The sequence below is a fragment of the Zea mays genome, chromosome 1 (assembly GCF_902167145.1).
Source record: "Zea mays cultivar B73 chromosome 1, Zm-B73-REFERENCE-NAM-5.0, whole genome shotgun sequence".
Taxonomy (NCBI): domain Eukaryota; kingdom Viridiplantae; phylum Streptophyta; class Magnoliopsida; order Poales; family Poaceae; genus Zea; species Zea mays.
Window position 1 is genome coordinate 2965000 of NC_050096.1, and position 24044 is coordinate 2989043.

Here is a 24044-nt window from a genome sequence, read left to right on the forward strand (position 1 = left end):
AATGTTTATTGAGTCTATAAAGCGAATTATATTTTTGTGACGAAAGGAGTACTACCTAAGAGAGAGGACGCGACGCATGTTGTCTGAAAGTGTGACATGATGGACACGCTGGAATGGATTCACCCCTAATTTCCCGCGACACGAGATGGCGAGGATCACGCGGTTGCGGCGACCCAATCAATGAAACGCAGCCCATGTTCCCTACGTTCTTTTATTTATTTATTTTTGCATGTAAAAGAAAGGGGGTATGCCCGCGAGTGTGTGTGTGTGTGTGTTGGGTGCGCAGGCAGGGCATCAGCAAAAGGGGACTTGGCTTGCCAGTTGCCACCGTGACGGCCGTCACCGTGCGGATGCACTTGTTTGCGTCCCGTGCGCGCGTGATCTGATCAGCGCGTTCGCGTGGCTCGGTCGCCACCCAACTCGACACCGCCCACCTCCACCTCCTCCGCGTCCGCTTTTTTGTCCGGGCACACCCCGCCCGACGCCGCCGGAACCAGACCAGAGTCCACACCACACCACAGGAGAGGAGAGGAGCTCCGGCCCGCCAAAAAAAAATAGCAGGGGCAGGGGCCGCAGGCGCCGCGACCCATGGGCGTCAAGCAGGTCCTCGTCCGCCCCCGCTACGGCGACGAGGATGTCGTCGACCAGTCGCCGCCGCCGCCCATGTCGTCCTCGCCCTGCGGCCGCTACGTCCACCACCGCGTCTGCAGGTTCGACACGCTCGCCGGCGTAGCCATCAAGTACGGCGTCGAGGTCGGTAACGAACGCCATCCCGTCCCATCGCCGCCCTACTACTCTTCCTCTCTCGTCCGCCGATCCTCCCCTCGGACCTAGCCCTAGCCCTAGCCCTGCCCAACGAGGCCGGCGTCCCACCTGACTCATCTCCTCCGCCGCGTCGGTGTCTCTATTCAGGTGGCGGACGTGAAGCGCGCCAACGGCCTCACCACCGACCTGCAGATGTTCGCGCACAAGACGCTGCGGGTCCCGCTCCACGGCAGGCACGCGCCGTCTCCTCCCTCCTCGTCCCCAAGCCACGCCGCCAGGTTCATCCTCTCTCTATCTCTCTCGCTTCCACGCACGCACGACCATCATAATTCATAACACAACACCGCGCGCTCAATCTGTTATTTACTGCATTGCATTTACATGCCAAGAACGAATCAATCGCGCCTTAATGGCGAATACAGTGCCATTTTGCCTGATTCATTTTTTATATAAAAAAACCGTTTATTTCTTCTCTTATCTGATAAAGTGATTACTGCCATGCGTTCAACCCGCTCGACTCTGTCAACAGTTGTGCCCGATTCTGGCCTCAGTTTGACTTCCTGGATGCGTGTACAAGTAGAGCACATGATCTGGTCCGTGTGGCAGTAATGGTCCATTTCCACAATAATGTTTACAGGTCAAAATCACTAGCCTCGAGGTTGGCAGGTTTGGCCACACACCGGTGAGGTAGGCAGTGTTCCACCGACTTCCCCCCATCCACCTCCACACTTCACACTCACAGACGCACTGCCCTTTGATTGATATGAGTGTGTTGAGCACTGACGGTGACCTGACGCCTAGTGGCAGCTAGGCTGTGTCTGTGTGTGTGTGTGTTTTTTTTTCCTTTCCTCCTGAACTTGCAAAGGGCGCTATGCCACCTGTGTTCAAATGATACACAGCATCCAAAGAGAAAGCATGAGGAGGAAACATGATGCACTCCTGCCTGGCAACAGATCCTCCACATGCCTGCACTCTCTACATCACTGCACACACTTTATTCTTGGCAGATAGTAGTACACCTCTAGAACCTTGAACTGTGACAGAAACATTAGAGAACAGTCCGTACATAAGTATTTTCCTCTCTCTTTTTTTGGTCCTGGATGAGTTTTGGTGTACGAGGACAGCATAATTAGATGGTGTTTGGTTTCTACGGACTATTTTTAGCCTCTTCATTTTATTCCATTTTATCACTAAATTGTCAAATAGGAAAACTAATATGAAGTATTTAATGCATAATTAGGGGGGGGTGTATTTGTTTCCTTTTATTCCTTTATTGTTTAATGCATGCTCCACCATAAGATTCTTGATGGCGCTAACACACGTGAGTGACGTACGCCCTTCCACAACATGGTTTTGTTTCAGAGAATGGACTAAAAATGCTGCTTCCCTGGACCCGCTCCTTAAACTTAAACCACCACGGAGCACAGTTTCGCCATCCATGAGCCTTCTACTACAGGGGTGCCATGGCCTGACGCCGGCTCCAAAGGGGGACCTGAACCTGACCGATGAATGCGCTCAAGGTAACCATTTGCTTGGGTTATGAATGATTCCTGGCCTACTGGATTTCTGAACTTGGCACCCCTGGATGACCCACCTCCAGGCCATCACAGGAAAGCCGGAAGCTTATCGAGCACCTTGTTGCCGAGGAGAGCCGGGCAAGGGCTGGCCCTGAGGCCAAAGTCTGGCGGTCGGGCAGACACGAACGGCATCCAGCAGGATCTGTTGGCTGCGTGGGTGCCCTCGTACGGGGACGGGTTGCGCGCGGTGAAGAGATCGTCGAGCGCTCCGGAGTTCCAGGATTCGGACAGCGTCAGCCTCGCCTCGGCGTGGCTGAAGAGCAAGTGGAACCTGAAACCGGATTATGCCTTCACCCTGGCGCTGTTCGACGGCATCTCCAAGCCTCTCCTGGACAGCATCCCCAAGCCTCTCCTCGACAACATCCCCAACTCGATCGTTGCTTGGAGAAACAAGGCGGCCAGAGATTAGCAGCTTCGTTTCGTCTCTTTACAGCCAACAAAAAAAAAGGCCTCGAACGGTTGGACACACTGTGCTGAAATGGCGTGACGGATACAGTGACACATTACTTGCACATACATACTGTGCTGAATCTATTGTGCCAAAGCAGCAGCAGCAGCAGATTGGGAGCTGGGAGATGAGCCTGGGGGTGTATTCTTTTCATTTTTGTACGTACACATCTAGGAATGAAGGCAAACGCCTGGCAGCATTCCCATGACCTAATAAAGAAATAGCTTGTTCATCCCTCCGCACTAGCAATCGTGGTTGCAGACATTACGGACAGAATGATTGCGGCATCGTTGTTCTGCCTGCTCGCTACACGTTTAAAGTTGTGTATTTGCTCTGCAGCTGGGATTTAAATAACCCGAGTTACAACAATCGTCTTGGCTCTTTGTGTGCTGGCAAAGAATTAGCCCCGGTACAGAACAAGATGGGGTCCCGTCTCATTCTACAGAAGGGGAGACAGATTCAGCATACTGTCAATGATAAATATTTTAGTTGACCTAGTTCTTACGTTCACCTTACATCACCTAAAATTAACTAGCCATGAAGACAACAAACGTCACTTGAAAAGAGTCTCGAGTATTCATTGGCCAACATGGCAAGGCACCAGGCTGTTGTACACAAGGAACCCTTTGGCAACAATAAGGCTCGTAAAGCATAATATTGGTTGTACATATTCCTTCCCCTGCTTCAAGGGCACTTTCTCTGAATATAGGAAACCCCATGCTCTTCATACCTGGCGCGAGACACATGGCACGCCTCATCAGGTGTCCAGGGCAAGTATAGAAAAAACAGAGGGCCTATCAAATATCGAGCTTACTCTGCTTTGGAGAACCACATCTGCTGGAACGACCCAAGAGATGCTAGAATGCTCCCTCCAATCCAAACACTGCATGTCAATTCTCCAACAATTCAGCCATGTCATTTGTAAGTGCCAGCAATAACCTAATAAATAAATATTCTAGTCTGACCTGAAACGTCTCTCTACTGAGTTTCCGCTTGCCATAACCTTGACACGAGCAGCTTGAGGAGACTCCTGTAATAATTCAATGTGGTAATAATAGCTAGCATTAAAAATGAGTAAAGAGCGACTTCACCATTTCTAACCAACATGAACAAAGAGAATTGTTTCATAGTTATCAATATCAACTAAGGTCGCAAAATACGGAAAATATGTACAAAACAATCTAAAATACTCCCACCATTTCATTTGTAATAGTTTCATAGTGGGAATTATTAAATTATATTGAAATGAGAATTTTAAAGCACCTTTTATGGCCTGTTTGGTTCAGCTTTTTTCTGACCAGCTTTTCTGAAAATCTGGCTGTGGGAAGAATCTGTGGTATGTAAGTAGAGGGACTCTAACTCTCATCAGAGGATGACACTATGAGTTGGGGCAATTTTCTGTTTATTTCTTCAAACACTACACAATGTCATACCCTTAGAGGGGTTGGGGACACATATTTATAGCCCTAGGGGCTGCACTACACTGCACTACACACTACACTACACGCTGCAGCACACAGGTGCTGTCCTTTAGATACTAAAGTGCAGTCAAAACTGCTGTGCTGCTACTGCTGTCCTGCGCAGTCAAAAAACTGCAGCTGCATGCTGTCCTGCTGTAACTGCTGCTGTCCTGCAGCAGTCAAAAGGTTGCTGCTGCTGCGCAGTCAAAAGACTGCTGCTACTGCTGTCCTGCAGCAGTCAAAACTGCAACTGCTGCTGACCACATGACTTATTCCATCATTCTCCCCCTAAGTCTTGTGCGTCGTCTTGTGGGAAAGTTGGGCCATCCCGGACCTGGAGCAAAGCTCAACAAACTTGATCTTCCCAAGGGGCTTGGTGAGCAGGTCTGCAAGCTGATCCTTGGTGTTGATGTAACGCGCCTTGACGCTCCCTTCTGCCAAGCAGTCTCGGATGAAGTGATATCTCAGCCGGATGTGCTTGCTCCGTTCATGGAACACGGGGTTCTTGGCCAATGCCAGAGCGGACTGGCTGTCCACCCTGAGTTCCACCGCTCCAGTGTCTCTCCCGAGGAGATCACCGAGCAGGCGAGCCAGCCAGAGCGCCTGAGTCGAAGCAGTGGACGCCGCTATGTACTCGGCCTCGCAGCTGGACATGGCCACCACCTGCTGCTTGACTGACTGCCAGCTGATGGGGCACTTGCCGAGGAAGAAGAGGATCCCGCTTGTGCTCTTGCTGGTGTCGATGTCGCCGGCGTGGTCGCTATCGCTGTACCCGACAAGGTGTGCCTCCCCAGGGCACCTCGGGTAGTAGAGACCGTGGTCGAGAGTCCCCGCAACATAGCGGATGATCCTCTTCACAGCCTGCTCATGCTCCGTCGTCGGTCGCTGCAGAAACCGACTAACGTAGCCGACGGAGTATGCCAAGTCAGGCCGTGTGTGGACGAGGTAGCGAAGGCTCCCCACAAGACGCCGGTACTGTGTAGCATCCACCTCCTCCGTCGTGCTGTCGCGACTCAGCTTCAGCCTCTCCTCCATCGGAGTGAGGGCTGGGTTGCAGTCGGTGAGCCCAGCCAGCTCAACAATGCGCTTGGCGTAGGCGGTCTGGCGAAGTGTGATCCCGGAGTCTCCCTGGTGCACCTCAATCCCCAGATAGAAGGAGAGATGCCCCAGGTCACTCATTTGGAAGGTGGCCTTCATCTCTTCCTTGAACGCTGCCACCTCTGCATCCTTGGCGCCGGTGATCACCAAGTCGTCGACGTAGACACCCACCAGCAGGGCACTTCCTCCATTGCCCCGCCGATAGATGGCCGCCTCGTGCGGGCTTGGCATGAAGCCCATCCTCTTGAGCGTGGAATCCAGCTTGGCATTCCACGCCCTTGGTGCCTGTCGCAAGCCGTAGAGAGCCTTGCGCAGACGCAACACCTTGCCCTCCTTGCCAGGGATCGCAAAACCTGGCGGCTGGTGTACGTAGACCTCCTCCTTTAAGTCGCCGTTAAGAAACGCCGACTTGACATCCATGTGATGAACATGCCAGCCCTTCAGGGCTGCCAACGCGAGGAGTCGCACGGATTCCATCCGTGCTACAGGGGCGAAGGCATCGTCGAAGTCGATCCCCTCCTGCTGCAAGAAACCGCGTGCCACCAAGCGAGCCTTATGCTTGACGATGGCGCCGGCTTCATCCCTCTTCAGTTTGAACACCCACTTAAGGGTGATCGCGCGATGACCATGAGGGAGATCAGCGAGCTCCCAAGTGCGGTTCGTCTCAACCGCGTCCATCTCCGACTGCATCGCGGCACGCCAAGCCGCATGTTTCTCGGCCTCCGCGAAAGACCGAGGCTCACCATCGTCGCATGCAAGATGCAACTCTCCTGCCAGAATGCGAGATGCAGGGCCTGGCACCGATGGGTCGATGAGAAGGCCCTCCACCCTTCGATACCGCAACGGCTCGCCGTCGTAGCACGCGTCGACGCGCTCCTCGTCGCGGGACAGAGGGGTCACGAGCTCCACTGGGTCGTGCTCGACACGAGCTGGTGTCGGAGAGGACGTTCCCGGAGAGGGTACCGCCGGTGCTGGAGTACGTGGTGGCGAAGAGCTCGCTGTAGCCGGAGTCGTGGCTGGAGTGCGTGGTGGTGAAGAGCTCGTTGTAGCAGGAGCTGGAGAGTGTGGCGCTGGAGTCGGTGGAGACTTGGGGGCTGGGGTAGACCTGCTCGGAGAAGAGTTGCCTACTCCCCCAGCTCCCTCAAAGTGGACGTACTCGATGGTGAAGTCGTACGTCGGAGTCGTGCCGTCGTCCACCGCCTTGTCCCACGCCCATCCTCGCCCTTCGTCGAACACTACGTCGCGCGCCGTGCGCACACGCTGTGTTCTTGGGTCAAGGATGCGGTAGGCCTTCGAGCCCTCCGCGTAGCCAATGAACACCCCCGGGGTGCTCCTATCGTCGAGCTTGCTGATGTGGCCAAGCTCCTTGGTGAACGCGAGGCAGCCGAAGACCCGTAGGTGAGAGACCGCCGGCTTGCGCCCATGCCAAGCCTCGTACGGTGTCATCCCGTTGAGAGCCTTGGTGGGCGAGCGGTTGAGGATGTAAACCGCTGTCACCACCGCCTCTCCCCAGAAGACAGCTGGCATTCCTCTCTGCTTGAGGAGAGCCCGAGCCATCCCCACAACCGTCTGGTTGCGCCGCTCGACGACGCCGTTCTGCTGCGGGCTGTACGGCGCGGAGTAGTGGCGTTGAACGCCCTCATCCGCGCAGTACGACGCGAACTCAGCCGCCGTGAATTCGCCGCCGTTGTCGGTGCGCAGCACGCGCAGCTTGCGGCCGCACTCCGCCTCCGCAGCGACCTGCACACGCCTGATGGCGTTCGCAGCCTCTCCCTTGCTGCCAAGGATCATCACCCACATGTAGCGGGAGAGATCGTCGACGAGCAGCAAGAAGTAGCGTCGTCCTCCTGGTGTGGCTGGTGTCACCGGGCCACACAAGTCCCCATGCACGAGCTCGAGCCTCTCCTTGGCTCGGAAGCTCGACTGCTGGGGAAAGGGGAGTCGTCTCTGCTTTGTCAACACGCAGACATCGCAGAATTGCTCCACATGGTCAAGGCACGGCAGGCCTCGTACCATCTCCTTGGCACTGAGCCGCTTCAGGGCCTCGAAGTTAAGGTGCCCGAAGCGCTCGTGCCACTGCCATGCCCCGTCGTCTCGACGAGCAGCAAGGCAGCAAGGTTGTGCCACCTTCACATTGAGGATGTAAAGCCGATTTGCACTCCTGCGTACCTTGGCAAGAAGGCGACGAGAGGGATCCCAGATCCTCATGACTCCGTGCTCAACCTCCACGCGCGAACCGTTCTCATCCAGCTGTCCCAAGCTGATGATAGAGTTCCTCAACGCGGGGATGTAGTAGACTCCGGTGAGCAGCCTGTGCTCACCAGACGCGGCGGTGAAGACGACTGAGCCGGCGCCCTTGATCTCTACGCCGGAGGCGTCCCCAAACTTGACGGAGCCTCGGACGCTAGAGTCAAGCTCGGTGAAGAACTCCCGTCGGCCGGTCATGTGATGAGTGGCGCCGGTGTCGAGGCACCATCCTTCGATCATGTCCTTGTTGGAGCCGTCGCCGAGGAAAGCGCGTGCTTTCGACTCATCAAGGTGGAGGAGTGCCGCTGCGGCCGGTGCCGCTGGAGATGGCTCGATGCTTGCATGTGCCAGGAGCAGGGCCTCCTCCTCCGCCTCCGCCTGTGCGACGTTGGCCTGGCCACGTCGTGGCTGCCGACAATCCCTGGCCCAATGGCCAAGCTTGCCGCAGTTGTGGCAGCCGTCGTCTCGTGCCGGCTTCTTGTTGCCGACGGCGCCGCCTTGGGCACCTCCACGTGCACCACCCTCAGCATGTCCTCGCGCCCCGGCCTGGGCGCCTCCACGCGGCTTGCGCGGCTTGCCGCGTTTGCGGCCTCGTGTCGAGGAGGAGGACTCCCCCTTCTTCTTGTCACCCTGGCAGGCCTCCCACTGCTCCCGAGTGAGATGTAGCTTCCCGCCGATAGTGATAGGCCCAGAGAGAGCATGTGGTTCGTCGTCGTCGACCACCTTGAGGCGACCAATCGCCTCTTCGATCGTCATCGTGGAGAGGTCTAGCAGAGACTCGATCGAGCGAGCAATCTGCCTGTACTTCTCGGGGATGCAACGGAAGAGCTTCTCAACAGCTCTCTCCTCATCGTAGGTGTCATCGCCGAACTGCACCATCTTCTGCAACAGAGTGTTGAGGCGGAGAGCAAAGTCATCAACATCCTCACCTGGCTTGAAGGCCAGGTTCTCCCACTCCTTGCGAAGTGCCTGCAGTGTGGTCTTGCGGGCACGATCGCTGCCGATGCGGGTCGCAGCGATGGCGTCCCAGGCCTCCTTGGCAGTCCGCTTCTGGGAAAGCGAAAACTGCATCTCGGGCGGGACTGCAGCAATGAGGGCATCCAGCGCCCGCCGATCCTCGTGGTAGTCGACGTCGTCGTAACGAACTGCTTCCCACATGTGGCGAACCTGGAGCCGTACCCTCATCACCGCGGCCCACTCGACGTAGTTGGTCTTGGTGAGGGTAGGCCACCCACCGCCGGGACCGATGTCCCTGACAATGGCCTGGGCCATGCGGCGACCATGGTACCGATCCGGGGAGGGAGAACCGCGCCGCCTGTAGAGGCCGCGATCTCCGTCGACTCGGTCGCCGCCGCCGGGAGCACCGCCGGCGCGTCTACGCCCGTCTGGGCTGCCGCCGCGTGCGCCCCCGCCTGGAGCGCCGTCAGCGTGTCGGCGCCTATCCGGGCTGCCGCCACGCGCGCCCCCATGGGGATGCGCGGCTGCCCACTGTGCCGCCTGCTCTCGCGCTGCTTCCCTCGCCAGCCTGAGCTCGTCGTCGGTGTTGTCGTCGACAGAAGCAGAGCTGCCAGCTCTACTGCCGCGCAGAACCTCGAGCTCTGTTGCCGCCGCACGTGCAGCATCCGCCGCCTCCGCTGCTTCTACTTCCGCTCTCGCCGCTGCCAGTTCCGCCGCCGCCAACCGTGCTGCCCTCGCCGCTGTCGCTGCAGCCGCTGCTGCTGCTCGCTCGCGTTCTTGTGCCGCGGCGACCTCGGCCTCCTGCTGGCGCCGCGCACTCGAAGTGGCCGAGCGTAGGGACATGGTGGGCTAGTGAGGGGTCGCTGCGTGTGGAAGAGGCTGTCTCAGACGAAAGGCTGCTCGTCTGAGCAGGGGAGGAAGGAACAGTTGGAGCTCTTGCTACCGACTGAGTGTGGGGAGAGGCACGGGAAGGAGATGAGCACGAGATGTTTAGGCTGCAGGATAGTTTGGCTCTGATACCAATTGTAAGTAGAGGGACTCTAACTCTCATCAGAGGATGACACTATGAGTTGGGGCAATTTTCTGTTTATTTCTTCAAACACTACACAATGCCATACCCTTAGAGGGGTTGGGGACACATATTTATAGCCCTAGGGGCTGCACTACACTGCACTACACACTACACTACACGCTGCAGCACACAGGTGCTGTCCTTTAGATACTAAAGTGCAGTCAAAACTGCTGTGCTGCTACTGCTGTCCTGCGCAGTCAAAAAACTGCAGCTGCATGCTGTCCTGCTGTAACTGCTGCTGTCCTGCAGCAGTCAAAAGGTTGCTGCTGCTGCGCAGTCAAAAGACTGCTGCTACTGCTGTCCTGCAGCAGTCAAAACTGCAACTGCTGCTGACCACATGACTTATTCCATCATGGTAGAGCTACGGATTCTACCGGGCAGATTGCGCAGATTGTAGGGAGGGGATTTGGTGGGACCAGGGTGGCGGCGCTGGGGCGCCGTCGTGATCCTGGCTGGGTTGTGCGCAGGGAGAAGATCACAGGAGACTCTGGCTCCCTCTGGGAAGCCAGAATAGATTGGAATTCTGCTTGTCTTTATTCCAGAGTTTACAGATCTATATATAGAGCTATCTCAAGTCTATCTACTAACTTTGGATAAGTATAACTATCTGGATAGAGCTGATCTTTATCTACTATCTTTGGATAAGTATAACTAACTAGATAGAGCTTATCTATTAGCTATTGGGCCTTGGGCCCCACCTGGGCAGCCTTGGCCCTATTGCGCCTAACATAGGCTTGGCCATACATAACATCTCTCCCCGCCTTCTCAAACAGCTCGTCCTCGAGCTGTAAGTTGGGGTAAGCAGCACGGAACTCTTCAAGCTTTTCCCATGTGGCGTCATCTTCAGCCAGTCCACGCCACTGTACGAGAACCTGCCACACGCCCCGCCTAAGTTGAGCGCGAAGCACCTTGACCGGCACAGGAAGCAGCCGACCATCCATCACTGGGTCAAGCGTCCCCGGAGTTGCAGGAGGATCCCCACGATGCGGCTTCAGCAGGCTGACGTGGAAGACATCATGGATGCGAGCACCATCTGGCAACTGCAGGCGGTAGGCTACCGACCCAATCCTTTCCTGGACACGGAAAGGGCCTGCGTAGCGAGGTCCCAGCTTTCCCTTCGCGCGCGGATGGAGGGACTGAAAGGTGCGGTGTAGCAGGCGTAGCCACACCCAGTCGCCCACCTGGAACTGGACCTCCCGATGCCCGGCATCGTAATACTTCTTGGCGAGCTGCTGGGCCTGCAAAAGGCGCTGGCGCACCTCGGCCAGCATCTCATCTCTGGAGCGTAGCATGTCGTCTGCGGCCTCAGTATGTGCCGTCCCTGGCGTGTAAGGTAGCATGGACGGTGGGGATCTGCCATAGACCACCTCGAAGGGAGTGGCACGCAATGCTGTGTGGTAGGAGGTATTATAGCAATACTCCGCCCAGGACAGCCAATCCACCCATGCCCGCGGTCGATCGCCGGTGACACACCGAAGATACATCGCAATAATTTTGTTGACCACCTCCGATTGTCCATCCGTCTGTGGGTGGAAGGCGGTGCTCATCTTTAGTGTCACCCCTGCCATCCTGAAGAGGTCGCGCCACACGTGCCCGGTGAAGACGGGGTCCCGGTCACTGACAATAGACAACGGGAACCCGTGCAGTCGTACGATGCCGTCGAAGAATGCCCGTGCTACGGACGACGCGGTGTAGGGGTGGCCGAGGGCGATGAAGTGGGCGTATTTGGAGAAGCGATCCACCACCGTGAGGATGACGGACTTGCCTGCCACCTTGGGCAGCCCCTCGATGAAGTCCATGGAGATGTCGGCCCACACCTGGGACGGCACCTCAAGGGGTTGCAGGAGGCCGCCCGGCTGCTGCGCCAGTGTCTTGTTTTGCTGGCACGTGGTGCAGGTGCGCACCCAGTCCTGGACGAGCGCGCGATCATGTGGCATGTAGAAGTCTGCCCGTAATCGATGGAGGGTTTTCTGGATGCCCTCATGACCTGCCGAGTGCGCCAGTGTCAGCACCTGGTGGCGCAGGTCGTCGTAGTTCGGCACGAAGATGCGTGTGCCGTGCAGGAGCAGCCCGTCGACGAGGCGCCATGGCGCAGCCAATACGCCGTCCCGCAGCTGCTGGAGGAGGTGCTGCCCATCAGGTGCAGCTGCCAGCGCCCGCCTGATGTCGTCCAGCAGGGAGAATGTTGGACCCGAGATGGCCAGTGCTGCCATAGCCGTGTCCTCCACGGCAGCCTCCGAGTCGCGGCGGGACAGGGCGTCGGCCACGGTGTTCAGGCGCCCCGGCCTGTATTCCACCGAGAAATCGAAACCGAACAACTTGCTGGTCCACTGATGCTGAGGAACTGTGGACAAGCGCTGATCCAGCAAGAATTTGAGACTGTAGTGGTCAGTCCGAACAGAAAAGTGGCGCCCCCACAAGTACGGGCGCCAGTGACGGACGGCCTGCACGAGGCCGATGAGCTCCCTCTCGTAGGCCGCCAACTTAAGGTGGCGGGCTGCAAATGGCTTGCTGAAGTAGGCGAGAGGTCCCGCGCCCTGATGAAGGACAGCACCGAACCCTGCACCTGACGCGTCACAGTCGACGACGAAGAGCTTGGCGAAGTCTGGCATCTGGAGCACTGGACCCGTCGTTAGGGCGTGCTTTAGGGCGTGGAAGGCTGTTGTCGCGTCATCGTCCCAGGCAAACGCGTCTCGTCGCAAGAGACGTGTCAGCAGGGCTGCGATGAGGCCGAAGTCTTTGATGAACTTCCGGTAGTACCCTGCTAGTCCCAAGAAGCCCCGGAGGCCTCGTGCAGACCGCGGGGGCGGCCAGGAGGCCACTGCCGTGACCTTGTCGGCATCCATGGCGACCCCGCCCTCGGAGATGACATGGCCCAGATAGGCCACTGATGTGGCGCCGAAGGAACACTTGGAGCGCTTCAGGTGGAGGTGGTTTGCCTGCAATGTCTTGAGGACGATGCCCACATGCTGGAGGTGCTCCGCCCATGATGCATTGTAGATCAGGATATCGTCGAAGAAGACAAGCACAAACTTCCGAAGATATGGGCGGAGTACGTCGTTCATCAGGGCCTGGAACGTAGCAGGCGCGTTCGAGAGGCCGAACGGCATGACCAGGAACTCATAGTGGCCATGATGGGTGCGGAACGCCGTCTTGGCGATGTCATCGGTGTGCATCCGCACCTGGTGGTAGCCAGAGCGTAGGTCCAGCTTGGAGAAGAAACGGGCTCCATGGAGCTCGTCGAGGAGCTCGTCCACCACCGGGATCGGGAACTTGTCCTTGGACGTCTTGGCGTTGAGGGCGCGGTAGTCGATGCAGAAACGCCACGAGCGGTCCGCCTTGCGAACCAAGAGCACCGGAGCGGAGAACGGCGACGTGCTGGGTCGTATGATGCCTTGTGTGAGCATGGCCTCACACTGTCGCTCCAGCTCGTCCTTCTGCAGCTGTGCGTACCGGTACGGTCGTACGGCCACCAGAGTTGTACCGGGCAGCAGGTGGATGCGATGGTCGTAGGGGCGGGCCGGGGGCAGTCCCGTGGGCTCGTCGAAGATGGCGCCATGTTGCTGCAGAAGGACGTCCATGAGGGGCTGTTGGGCAGTGTCGACGACTGCCACAGCCAGCTGCTGCGGGGCAGGCTGTTGCGTGGCCCGCACACCTTGCCAGTGGATGCGCCGGCCCTGGCGCTGGAACGACAGGGTCAGTGCTCGGAAGTTCCACTGGATGGTGCCCAGCGTCTCCAGGAAGTCCACGCCGAGGATGAAGTCAAAGCAGCCCAGGCGCATCCCAACGCACGTGATGGAGAAGGACTCGTCGTTGATGATGATGGGGACGTCGCGGGCGATGCCGGCGCAGGGTAGGCGGTCACCGTTGGCCACCGTGACTCGAAGGTGCTCGCCACCCGCCATGGCTAACCCGAGGCGGCTCATTGTGTCAGCGTTGAGGAAGCTGTGGGTTGACCCTGTGTCCATGAGCGCGAGTAGTCGCTCGCCGTTGATGGTGACTGGTAGCAGCAGCGTCTTGTCCGTCCGGATGCCCGCCAGCGCGTGTAACGAGACCACCAACGCGTTGGCTCCCGTGACGTCTGGGGCGGCCGACTCCTCAAGGGGGTCGACCCCACCCTCACCGGACGCCTCGTCGAGGAAGTCGTCGACCTCCAAGTAGAACAGCCGCTGGCAGACGTGTCCCCGAACGTAGGGTTCATCGCAGTTGAAGCAGAGCCCCTGCCGGCGCCGCTCCTGCTGCTCGCCCGGGGACAATCGGCGAAACGGGCGTGTCGGAGTCGTACTATCGCCTGGTGTCGTCGTACCGGTCGGTAGAGCCCCGGGCGGTGCTGGTGTCACGCGACCCGAGCCCTGCGCCCGTTGCGGTGGTCGCGACCCGCGCTGCTGGAATGGGGGCCAGGCCGCCGCGCGCCATTCGAACGCCCGTGCCAGGTACATGGCAGTTTGTAGATCCTGCGGGTCGCGCAGCTCAACGTCCACCCGCAAGTACTCGGGAAGGCCGCCCACGAATAGCTCCGTCTTCTGCATGGGGGAGACGTCCCGAGCTCGACACAGCAACGCCTGGAAGCGGTCCGAGTACTCCTAGACCGTGGACAGGAAGGGGAGGCGTCCCAGTTCCGCAAGGCGAGAACCGCGCACTGCTGGACCGAAGCGAAGGCGACACAACTCGGCGAAGCGATCCCAAGACGGCATGCCCTCGTCCTGTTCCAGGGCATAGTACCACGTCTGTGCTGGCCCCTTAAGATGGTACGAGGCCAGCCACGTGCGATCCGAGGCTGGCGTGCGCTGCCCCTGGAAGAACTGCTCGCAATGATTTAGCCAGTTCAGCGGATCCTCGGAGCCATCGTATGTGGCAAAATCCAGTTTGTAGTAGCGTGGAGGCGCGCGCGCCTCAGCGCCCCCGTAGGCTGTGGTCTCCACGTCGTCGTCCTGAGGTAGCCCGTGGTACGGTGACCACGCTGTTGTCGCTGCGGGTACGTGGGGGCGCAAGGGCCCCCGACCTGGGAACAGGGGGCCGTCGCCGCCTCCTAACAGCATCCCGGGAGGCCCACCGACGGTGCTGCTGGGTAAGGAAGTCGTGAGCGCCGGTCGCGGGAGTGCCTCAGAGTACACTGGTGGTGAAACCGTAGGCGCGCCCTGCGCCCAAGATGGGATGGGGGATGGGGATGGTGGGAAGCGGATCATATGGATGGGGGCTGTGGTCGGTGATGCGGTGGATGAAGGCCCGGGGTCGATCGGCATGCCGTACTAGTAAGAAATTGGTTGCCGGGCGAGTGGAGGGAGTGGCGCAGGTGGCTGCGTGGGTGGGGGCAGTGCGGCTGGCGGTGGCTGCGCTGTCAGGGACGGGTGCGGCGGCTGGGGTGGATTGGCGGCTTGTGGATTGGGGAAGGGGAGGTGGCCTGTCAGCATGGCGTTCATGGTGATCTGCATATCGCGCACGGCGTGGCTGAGATCCGCCAAGGACGCCGCGATCTGGGCCGGTGTGAGCGCGGGAGCGGCCTGCTGGTTGATGGCCGCGCCGGGAGGGCCGAGCGCCATGGCCTCCGACGACGCAGGGACCGCGGCCAGGGAGACGACCGGCGCTGCGGGTGGGCTTGAGGCCGGCGGCGGCTGCTGTCCCGGTGACGGCGACTTGGAGGAACTCATGATCGTCGAGTGCTCTGATACCAGATTGGTAGAGCTACGAATTCTACTGGGCAGATTGCGCAGATTGTAGGGAGGGGATTTGGTGGGACCAGGGTGGCGGCGCTGGGGCGCCGTCGTGATCCTGGCTGGGTTGTGCGCGGGGAGAAGATCACAGGAGACTTTGGCTCCCTCTGGGAAGCCAGAATAGATTGGAATTCTGCTTGTCTTTATTCCAGAGTTTACAGATCTATATATAGAGCTATCTCAAGTCTATCTACTAACTTTGGATAAGTATAACTATCTGGATAGAGCTGATCTTTATCTACTATCTTTGGATAAGTATAACTAACTAGATAGAGCTTATCTATTAGCTATTGGGCCTTGGGCCCCACCTGGGCAGCCTTGGCCCTATTGCGCCTAACATAGGCTTGGCCATACATAACAATCTGACTGTGGGGAGAATCTGAGTATCATTACGATTACATGTGTAGGAAAATAAAGTTGTTCATAGGGCTCAGGATCTAGAAAGTGATGGATTCCTACTATTACAACGACTCAACCGATTATGTGTTTATGTTGATTTTGAATGGTTTTTGGCCCAACGAATTTTATAGAAGCTGGCTGAAAAGCTGAGCGTTTGGCAGTCCGCAGCAGCTTTTGGTGGCCAGAAACTGCCAGAAGCCGAAACAAACAGGGCTAGTTTCAGTTCAATACATACCTAGATATTACAAGTACGTACTAGTGGTTAAAGAGCTAAAAAAAATTGTACCTCCAATACTTCTTTCTCCAGGCGCTCCTTTAACTGCAGAATTGATGATGACCCACCAGAGAGCTACACAAAATAAAAGTTTGCAGATGTTACAATAACATAGCAAAAGGATTCTGTACAAGAGACTAACGCCACTTGCACATGCTGGAATTCATGTATTTACCAAGATGTTACTGAATAGCTCTTTTCGTATGTCAACGTCGCACTTATTTACGCTATCAATGACCTGGACAGAAACAAAGAATCAGCAAATTTAGCTATATATGAAGAACTAACATGCTGCCTGCAATGCAGAACAAAGTATAGGCTTCGTTCAACTCACCATTCGTTGAAGGCCACGGACTGGTATTGAATCTGCAAATCCATCAATCCCAGGAATAGTCTGTTGGTCATAAAATTTGTGTGAATGAAGGCCAAGATATAAGGTGAGATAAAGCAGGTCTGCTGAGTTCAAACAATTATCTAAACCACTGCTAGCATCCACCAAATTCTCTAAACCACTGCTAACATGCACTAAACAACAAAGAAACCCACTAAGGCCTTGTTCGGCTGCATCTGGATCGAAGGGTATTAAGGGGGATTAAATCCCCTTCAATTCAATTTTGACTAGGGATGGATTTAATCCCCCTCCAATCCCCTTCGATCCAGACGCAACCAAACAAGCCATAAGGCTTTTTCGCACAATAACATGATCCAATACAAAAAACGGTGTAGTAAAAAAACAGCACCAGAACAAGTTAGGTGATTACAACCTACAAATCATTCAAACCAATAAGTACTACAGACCCTTTTCCACGCTACTCACCTGGGATAGAGATGGATTAAATAGAATATCAGGAACCTTGAATCTATCAGCACCAACTTCAATAGTTCTGCACAAATATCAGGTAAGTTAAGAATCCCATAAACAGAACATGCCAAAGAAAAAAGGAACAGAAGATTATGAGATGATCTACCAATTGCAACATGCTTGATATAAATTTGCAAATGTCAGATCAGCCTACCAATTTGCAAATGTTCCATGTATTATGACAGATAAGGCTAACAAATACCAGTAAACAGAACTTGTCATATTGATCCTCAGTCTCGTACCCCAATACATCAGATGTTGAGATAAATTTATTTTGTAGCATGATAAACTAGTTTTTTATCAAAATTATCAAGTTGAGTTCCTCATGATCCATTTTTATGCCAGACAGAGATGCGTGCACAGATGCACCAATAGTTTAGGTGTGATGAATAAGCGTACAAGATGAAGTGACAGATATTCTTGACAGGGATGGATTAAATAACAAAAAATAGGTACTCATAGTTAAAGTCCAACTTACTGTCCATCAGGAAGCTCATATGAAGTTGTAGGAACATTTGCATATGCCACTTCTGCATGAAAAATAGAGCTGGGAAATTAAATGCTATAAAATAACATGAAATGTAAAGAAAAAGATTTAAAAACCGTAAGCCAATGAAGCAAATATAGTTTATGTTGCATTCAAGGTACACACAAAAGAAGTCAAAGTAATATTGAATTTATAATAGAAACAACACAAGATAATTGCTACACAAATATTACAGTTACAACAAAAGTATACCATCAAAAGCAGTGTCTGGAACTCTGCAAACAGACTCCTTGACGTCACTAGCAATAGCTCTCTGTAATACAACAGATCATCATTGAAACCATAAAAAAAGTTTCAACAGCGTACAGCAAAAACTAAAGCTTTGTAAACGAGCATACCATGCAGTACAACCTGTAACTCTCAGTTGTGTTTGGAAGATCAAGATCTACAATCTGAAACAAGGACAAACATTAACTCACATTAAAAGTACATGTTTGGCTGTAATCCCAAAAGCATTACAGGATAGCACTGAGTGTTGCAAAGAGGTATAGTGCAAACATTTTTGTAGTACAGGGGCAACGATAAGCAAATACAGCAGCCAAATGAACAAGACATAATACATTAGCATAGAACTGGTCCTGTAATAAATAGTAGATTGGACGTTTCTGTTTGGCTGGTGGCGTTTGTAAACTGGTTAAAACACTTGTTGAATATGTTGGTTGTTTTGCACCAGCTGGGTGAACCTGTGTTCATTCCAGCTAGGATTTTCTTTACATTTGATGTGTTTTTCTTTTGGTTTTACAAACTAATGTAATTTCGTTGCTCGAGTAATGAAATTTGGTTCGTCCATGGTGGGAAAAAATAATCACAAATAATATATTAACAGATTAAGACCCTCAGAATGCAACGAGCAGTAAGAAAATCACCGCAGAATTTGTAATTGCCCCCAAATGCAAAAAAAAACTACAGCACAATTTAAGCGATATCCCAGAGAAGAAAAAAGGGTCTACCCAGACTTCAAAGTAACGCTTTTACTTGGATTTGCTGACATAGTAGTTACTGGTTACCAGGTACGAAACAAGTTCCCGAGTGAATGAATTCAAGGCTGATTTTTCTGAACCATATAATTTGAATAATACCTAAATTGAGCTGCTAATGAAGTCGAAAAAATAAAAAACTTTGTTTGCTTCTGGCTCTCTCATTTTTGCATTACTTGTATCTCTAGTTATGAAAACAAGTTCATAAATTTTCCCTTTTTTTCTCGAACCAGCAGGAGACCGACCTGTCATTATATTAAGAACAAAATACAATACAAGCCCAGCAGTGCCATATAACACACACCAGAAAAAAAACAAAGTGCAAGCCCCTGAAGTCTTTCTGAAGTATTTCAAGCATGTTAGCAGATCAGCTTACATGTGACAAAGCAATATTATGTATCAATAAAAGGGTACAATTCAGAAAAGCAGGCCTGGTGCAGTGGTGAGAAATATCTCAATGAGTCACCAGGTCACAGGAACAAAGCAGCCTCTCCGCTTTTGCGGGGAGAAGGCTTGCCTCGGTTTATCCCTTCCCCACAACCCACTCACGTGAGAGCCTCCTACACTGGGTGTGCCATTTTGAAAGGGGTACAATTCAGTTATATGGTGAGTTTTCCCTTGGCTTGGAAGAAATCAGACAAAAGATTTAAATATCAAACATATTTTACAAAGAAATAGCACCTTATATTCTCCAGGACTGATTTCCTTCTTCTTAAATGAATATCTGGGCCTAATCTGGACATTGAACAAAAATGAGTGAACGGGCAGGAAAACTATTTTCTATAAAATGACAGGAAAGGTTGCAAGGGAGAAGCTTACGACGATGCCCTTGCTCTCCAAGCTTTTCATCATACAGTCAGTTAAAAATTCACCGCCAACTGGAGAAGTCGACACAGACTGCAATCACAAATTGTGTTTGTGTATGTATCAGAAAAGAATTTAAGATTGACGGTGAATTAGTTTTTCACATTTTTCAAATGACTGAAAAAAAGCAAAAGAAATAATAACTAGACACATAAAGTATTGCATCATACATTTTGTTCTTACAGATAGTTATCAGCTTGTCACATGAAAAGTAAAGCATACCTTCTGTAAAACAAAACCATCGTGTACAGCAGAAACCACAGTAGACCCACCACCACTGCACCAAAACTAGCCATATTATCATATTCCAGCTATGTTTCTCATGAAGAGGTCCCAAAAGCCATCGGGAATAAAACAAACTGAACCAGTGATAATATTGTTATTTGTTACACCAACAGAGTCCCAAACAATTGTCAACCAAAAACGTCAAATAGTTGGCCACCTTATTTAGATGGCTAAACAGGCTAGACTGCTGGTTAACAAGCATGGCTGGCCTACGTGTACCGTTTAAATGGGCTAAATGGCTGCTAAGGCGAGAAGTGATCCCAAAAACACATGGCAGAGTTAAAAATTGAGACAGTCCAAAATTATAAAATAACAGAGATGGCTACACCTAAAAGCTCAAAAGCACAGATTAACTCAATCATGCTCTAGCACGTTAAACCAATATGACAATCATGGTAAGGGCATAGAACGGTATAGAATCTTGTCACAAAACAAGGGCAAGAGCATCAACTTTCAGTTTCTCAAATCATTTTATTCCCATGGAGTGAATGATGGACTAATAGTACCTATGCAACTGTGTCTGACTAATGAAGCAAAAATATAGTTTGTATATTCTATATTGAATAAAGAGGAGGAACCAATGGAAGCAGGCAGCATAAAAAGATGCATTCACCAATCTAACATGGGCAAAGCGGACTATTGTTTCATAAGAGAAAAAAGTATCTTCTTAGTGGAATGAAGCGAAGAAAATGATCACCTGTCAACCACCAAAGATGTAGCTCGTCCAGACGCAAAAGATGTGAGCACCTGATAGCACAATCAAAAATCAAAAATAATAAAATAATTGCAACAGGAATCGATCATGACAGACAGACAGAGGCATACTGCATTTTTGGCTAGAAACAGCGCTGGCACTTTGTAGTTCTCAAACATAAGTTCCGCTGCTCTATGAAAACATGCAAAACAACAGTCAGACATGAATATATTAAGCCTTTCTGGGGTCATAAGGAAAGATTGTATAGGCATAGCAATTCATTACAAACATAATTTTGGATACATTATAATAAATCCATATTCCACAAATCCATTAGTATAAATCATATCCAGGAGAAAATTAGGTTGTTAAAACCGTCCTGCCTTGATATAGCATGACATTACAACTAGTAGAGTAAGCGAATGACAGATATGCCAACAGGACTATTCCCAAAAAACACCAACAGCAGCCTTAGAGTCCCAAGCAATTTGGGGTGGGTCAGTGTTCTTAAGGTGGTAAGGCAAGCAAGTAAACATGACCACCACCTTAACGCCTAGGCGGGCAAGGCGCCTAGAATCATCCGAGCGCCTGGACACCTAGGCGACGCCTTAAAAACACTGGGTGGAGTAGAGATAAAACCCAAAAACGAGACAGCACAAGAAGGAACAATTTGCATATACAAAATATATAAATATAAAAAGGCATAACAAAACAATAGTAATATTTGCAGTCAAATCCATAATAACAGATAGAAAATCAGGTCCTGGTTAATAAAACTGTCAGTCCTGACTGTCAACAAATAGGAACCCAGTAGTACTGCTCACAGTTTTGGTAACACGGACATATTAAATACAAAGCATCCACATACTTCTCTCTTTGCTGTGCAGTGTTTGTAGATGGTTCAGCAATGAGCATAGGATGCTCTTCAGGATTGATCAACAACCTCCGTCTGAAATGTGGAACAAGTCAGGTGGACATTAAAAGGCAAAGAAATAAGTACGTTATACATATTACAGAACCACACCAGAAATTGAAGATCCTAATTTAACTAACATTGGCTTACAGAGAAATAATATCATCCCCAGCAATTGAATCAAGCCAGAAAATAACAAATTGTATCTGAGTAGCAAACGTAGCAGGATATTTCATGATCAACATACACAACCAGCACACCGAGCCAGGTCGATAGAAAGTAGCAAGAGTAAAGCATTAACAATGTTCAGATTCAAATAATACCCTGGAATACGACCCCAGTAGCCAATTCATCACAATCTAAAGAGCAGAAACTTCTCAGAAACACATCAAATAGATAACAAAATTCACCTGAAAGCATGATTCCATATATTATCAACAATATCCCAGTCAGTTACCGTTCCATCTTTCATAGATGAAATCACCTGCATGGGTAGTAGGTGAAAGATCATCAATAAAACATATTTAACAAAATAATGGCATCAAAAGTTAATATTGAGTATGTGGAGATACTAACCTCCATGTGATCCCTCCTGAACTCTAACTCTTGGCCTACATAAAGTCTGCGTTTTGTCTTGGCTTTGTCCACATCCATGGGCTTGGCACCGTTCTTAGAATCTGATGCAGAGTCAGCTTCCTTCTCTGGCTTGGGGTCATCTGTGTCTTCAGTTTGTTCAATTGAACCAACAACCTAAACATGTTGAAAAGCACGGTAAGGATTTGTTATATGTAGATCACAACACAATTGAATTGATAAACCATGACAGATGTGCTGAATTAGACATTAAATACTCAACTCCAAAACCTTCTTTATCGACGCTGGTAAAAACATAATTTATTGTACAACATGGTAAATCCTTAACATTTGTGATTTCTACATATACACTGTCTTCCCATTCTTCTCAACATAGTAAAGCTAACAACCTACTCCCAGAATGCAGTACTAACTAATTAGGTCCATTAGCTACAAGGGATAGCCTCACAATGTGGACATGGTCGAAACTAAGATAAGACAAGAATAATTTCCTATTTAAGTACTGGTACAGAAGATGTCCTTTAGACTATCACTCATTTTCATAGGTTCTGAATTTAGCCTATAGAATCAATAGGAGGCAAGCCGACAAAAAAAAAGAGTAACAAGAAGCTCCCAGCACATGCAGATATTAGGATTCATCGTATGACTTGACTGAAGATATCTGCACAATACCCGACAAAGAGCTGATAGCCTACTACTGACAACTAGTCACCGTTTGGGCTAGACCACATGGCTTGCAGCAAACATAAAGCTGAATCACTAACTAACTTTGTCACTCGGGAATGAAGTATGCATACATTAATCAGAAGAATCTATGTGCACGCTAATGTCTGACTCATGAGATTCACAGACTGAGCTGAACCCACCTAGAATCGAAAGAAAACTGAGGATACACCTGTATCAACCCAAGCGAAGTGGTAGTCTCTCGTGTTTGAACCTAGATTTGATGGCAGCAACCATTTTTTTAGAGTGGGCAGCCTAAAATGATTCAGGCAATCAAAAGTAAAGTGCCAACTCGCCAGTGCATCCCGGAAACGCATTTTGCCTCAGCTTAGGGACACTGCAGAAGTGTCTGCGCGACTGCGCCCCCCAACACACCCACACCCGGGGAACGGGGCGAGAGTTCCGAAGCAGCAGAAAAGCATTTGCCTCACCGATGGGAAGACGGCCTTGGGGGTGTCGTCGCCTGCGTAGCCCGCCTTGCAGCTGTAAGAGCCCACATCTATGACGATTGCCGAAACCTCGTCTGCACAGGGAGATCTCCAGGGGTTTAGGGTTTAGCGGGAGCATGCGTGGGACTGGGGGAGGGTGAGAGATCTTACCTCCGCCGTACATGGCTGGAGATCCAAGGATGGCGGGAACCGTGGGGTGGCAAGGCGGGGGGGCAAACCCTAGCTCGCCGGAGACGAACGGGGCGGGGGAGAGAGGAGAGAGGATGAGGAGGGGCGAAGCGAGAGGGGGTCTGGGGTCGGGCCATGCACCTTACCCCTCTATGGTGCGGCCCGCCTGTCAGCCGGAGATCTGCAACACCACAAAGAAGCGTTTCTCCTTTTTTCCGCTTAAAAAAAAGTTATCTTCGATTAGAGATGATAATGGGTAACCGAGTATTACCATCTCATATACATAACACGACAAAAAAAAATATATAATCACTAGGTTCGTATCCGTGCGTTGCCACGGGAGTGAAAAAATAGTATAAAACATATATACGAAACAACAAACATCACTTGGACGGTAAGGTGGAACATCGGCGTCAACCTCATCTGGCGTCACGGGGAGACTTACCGTCGGTCTGCGACGCCATCGCTTGTGATGGTGCCTCGTGGTCGGGAACGGCGGTGGCTGCTGCTACTGCTGCGGGTCCAAATCCGGACCTGAGGCCGATGTCAACGTTGCGGGGGTGGCAGCGAGGTGGAACCTCAGGGTCAGCTTCATCTAGACGCCGTCAAGCTTGTGGACGAGTGTCTGGCGGGATGACACTCTATCGTGAGTTGTTGGTCGGTTAGGTTAGTGAGGAAAGCTCCCACCAATTATTGGAATCAATCGCCATTCAACAGTGGCGGCTACGGGAGAAGCCGATGCAACCTTATCTAGGCGGGCGCCCTCCTTCTTACGGGTGGAGTACCACGACGTGAGAAGCGGCGCGGGAGTCTGTTGTGGAGTGGGCGGGTGGGACACAACAACTGACATGGCATGGAGGTTGCGGATGGTGTGTAGACTGGCGACTCGCGCGAAGGTCATGGTTTGCTAGCGGAGGCAGTTTGTTGCGAGAGCCAATCCGCGCAAAAACGTGAAGCGGG

At 52.2% G+C, this 24044-nt stretch overlaps 2 protein-coding genes across 2 annotated transcripts; one reads left to right on the top strand and one right to left on the bottom strand.

Annotated features, from left to right (window-relative positions):
* Positions 1 to 524: 524 nt before the first annotated feature.
* On the top strand, positions 525 to 3018 carry LOC103630688 (peptidoglycan-binding LysM domain-containing protein). Its single transcript, NM_001352969.1, has 4 exons — positions 525 to 753; positions 913 to 1043; positions 2128 to 2285; positions 2366 to 3018. The coding sequence occupies exons 1-4, from the start codon at positions 589 to 591 to the stop codon at positions 2749 to 2751; spliced, it is 840 nt and encodes a 279-aa protein (NP_001339898.1). The 5' UTR covers positions 525 to 588; the 3' UTR covers positions 2752 to 3018.
* A 124-nt stretch (positions 3019 to 3142) lies between these two features.
* On the bottom strand, positions 3143 to 23208 carry LOC100279759 (uncharacterized). The gene is made up of 20 exons (NM_001352970.1): positions 23067 to 23208; positions 22899 to 22990; positions 21727 to 21900; positions 21561 to 21634; positions 21106 to 21186; positions 20369 to 20429; positions 20241 to 20290; positions 19481 to 19535; positions 19214 to 19291; positions 19076 to 19129; positions 17756 to 17809; positions 17610 to 17670; positions 17349 to 17400; positions 16826 to 16892; positions 16343 to 16402; positions 16184 to 16246; positions 16021 to 16083; positions 3756 to 3820; positions 3605 to 3673; positions 3143 to 3520 (listed from the first exon to the last, which is right to left on the bottom strand). Exons 1-20 carry the CDS (start codon positions 23077 to 23079, stop codon positions 3475 to 3477), a joined length of 1332 nt encoding a protein of 443 aa, NP_001339899.1. The 5' UTR covers positions 23080 to 23208; the 3' UTR covers positions 3143 to 3474.
* Between the last annotated feature and the right edge of the window lie 836 nt (positions 23209 to 24044).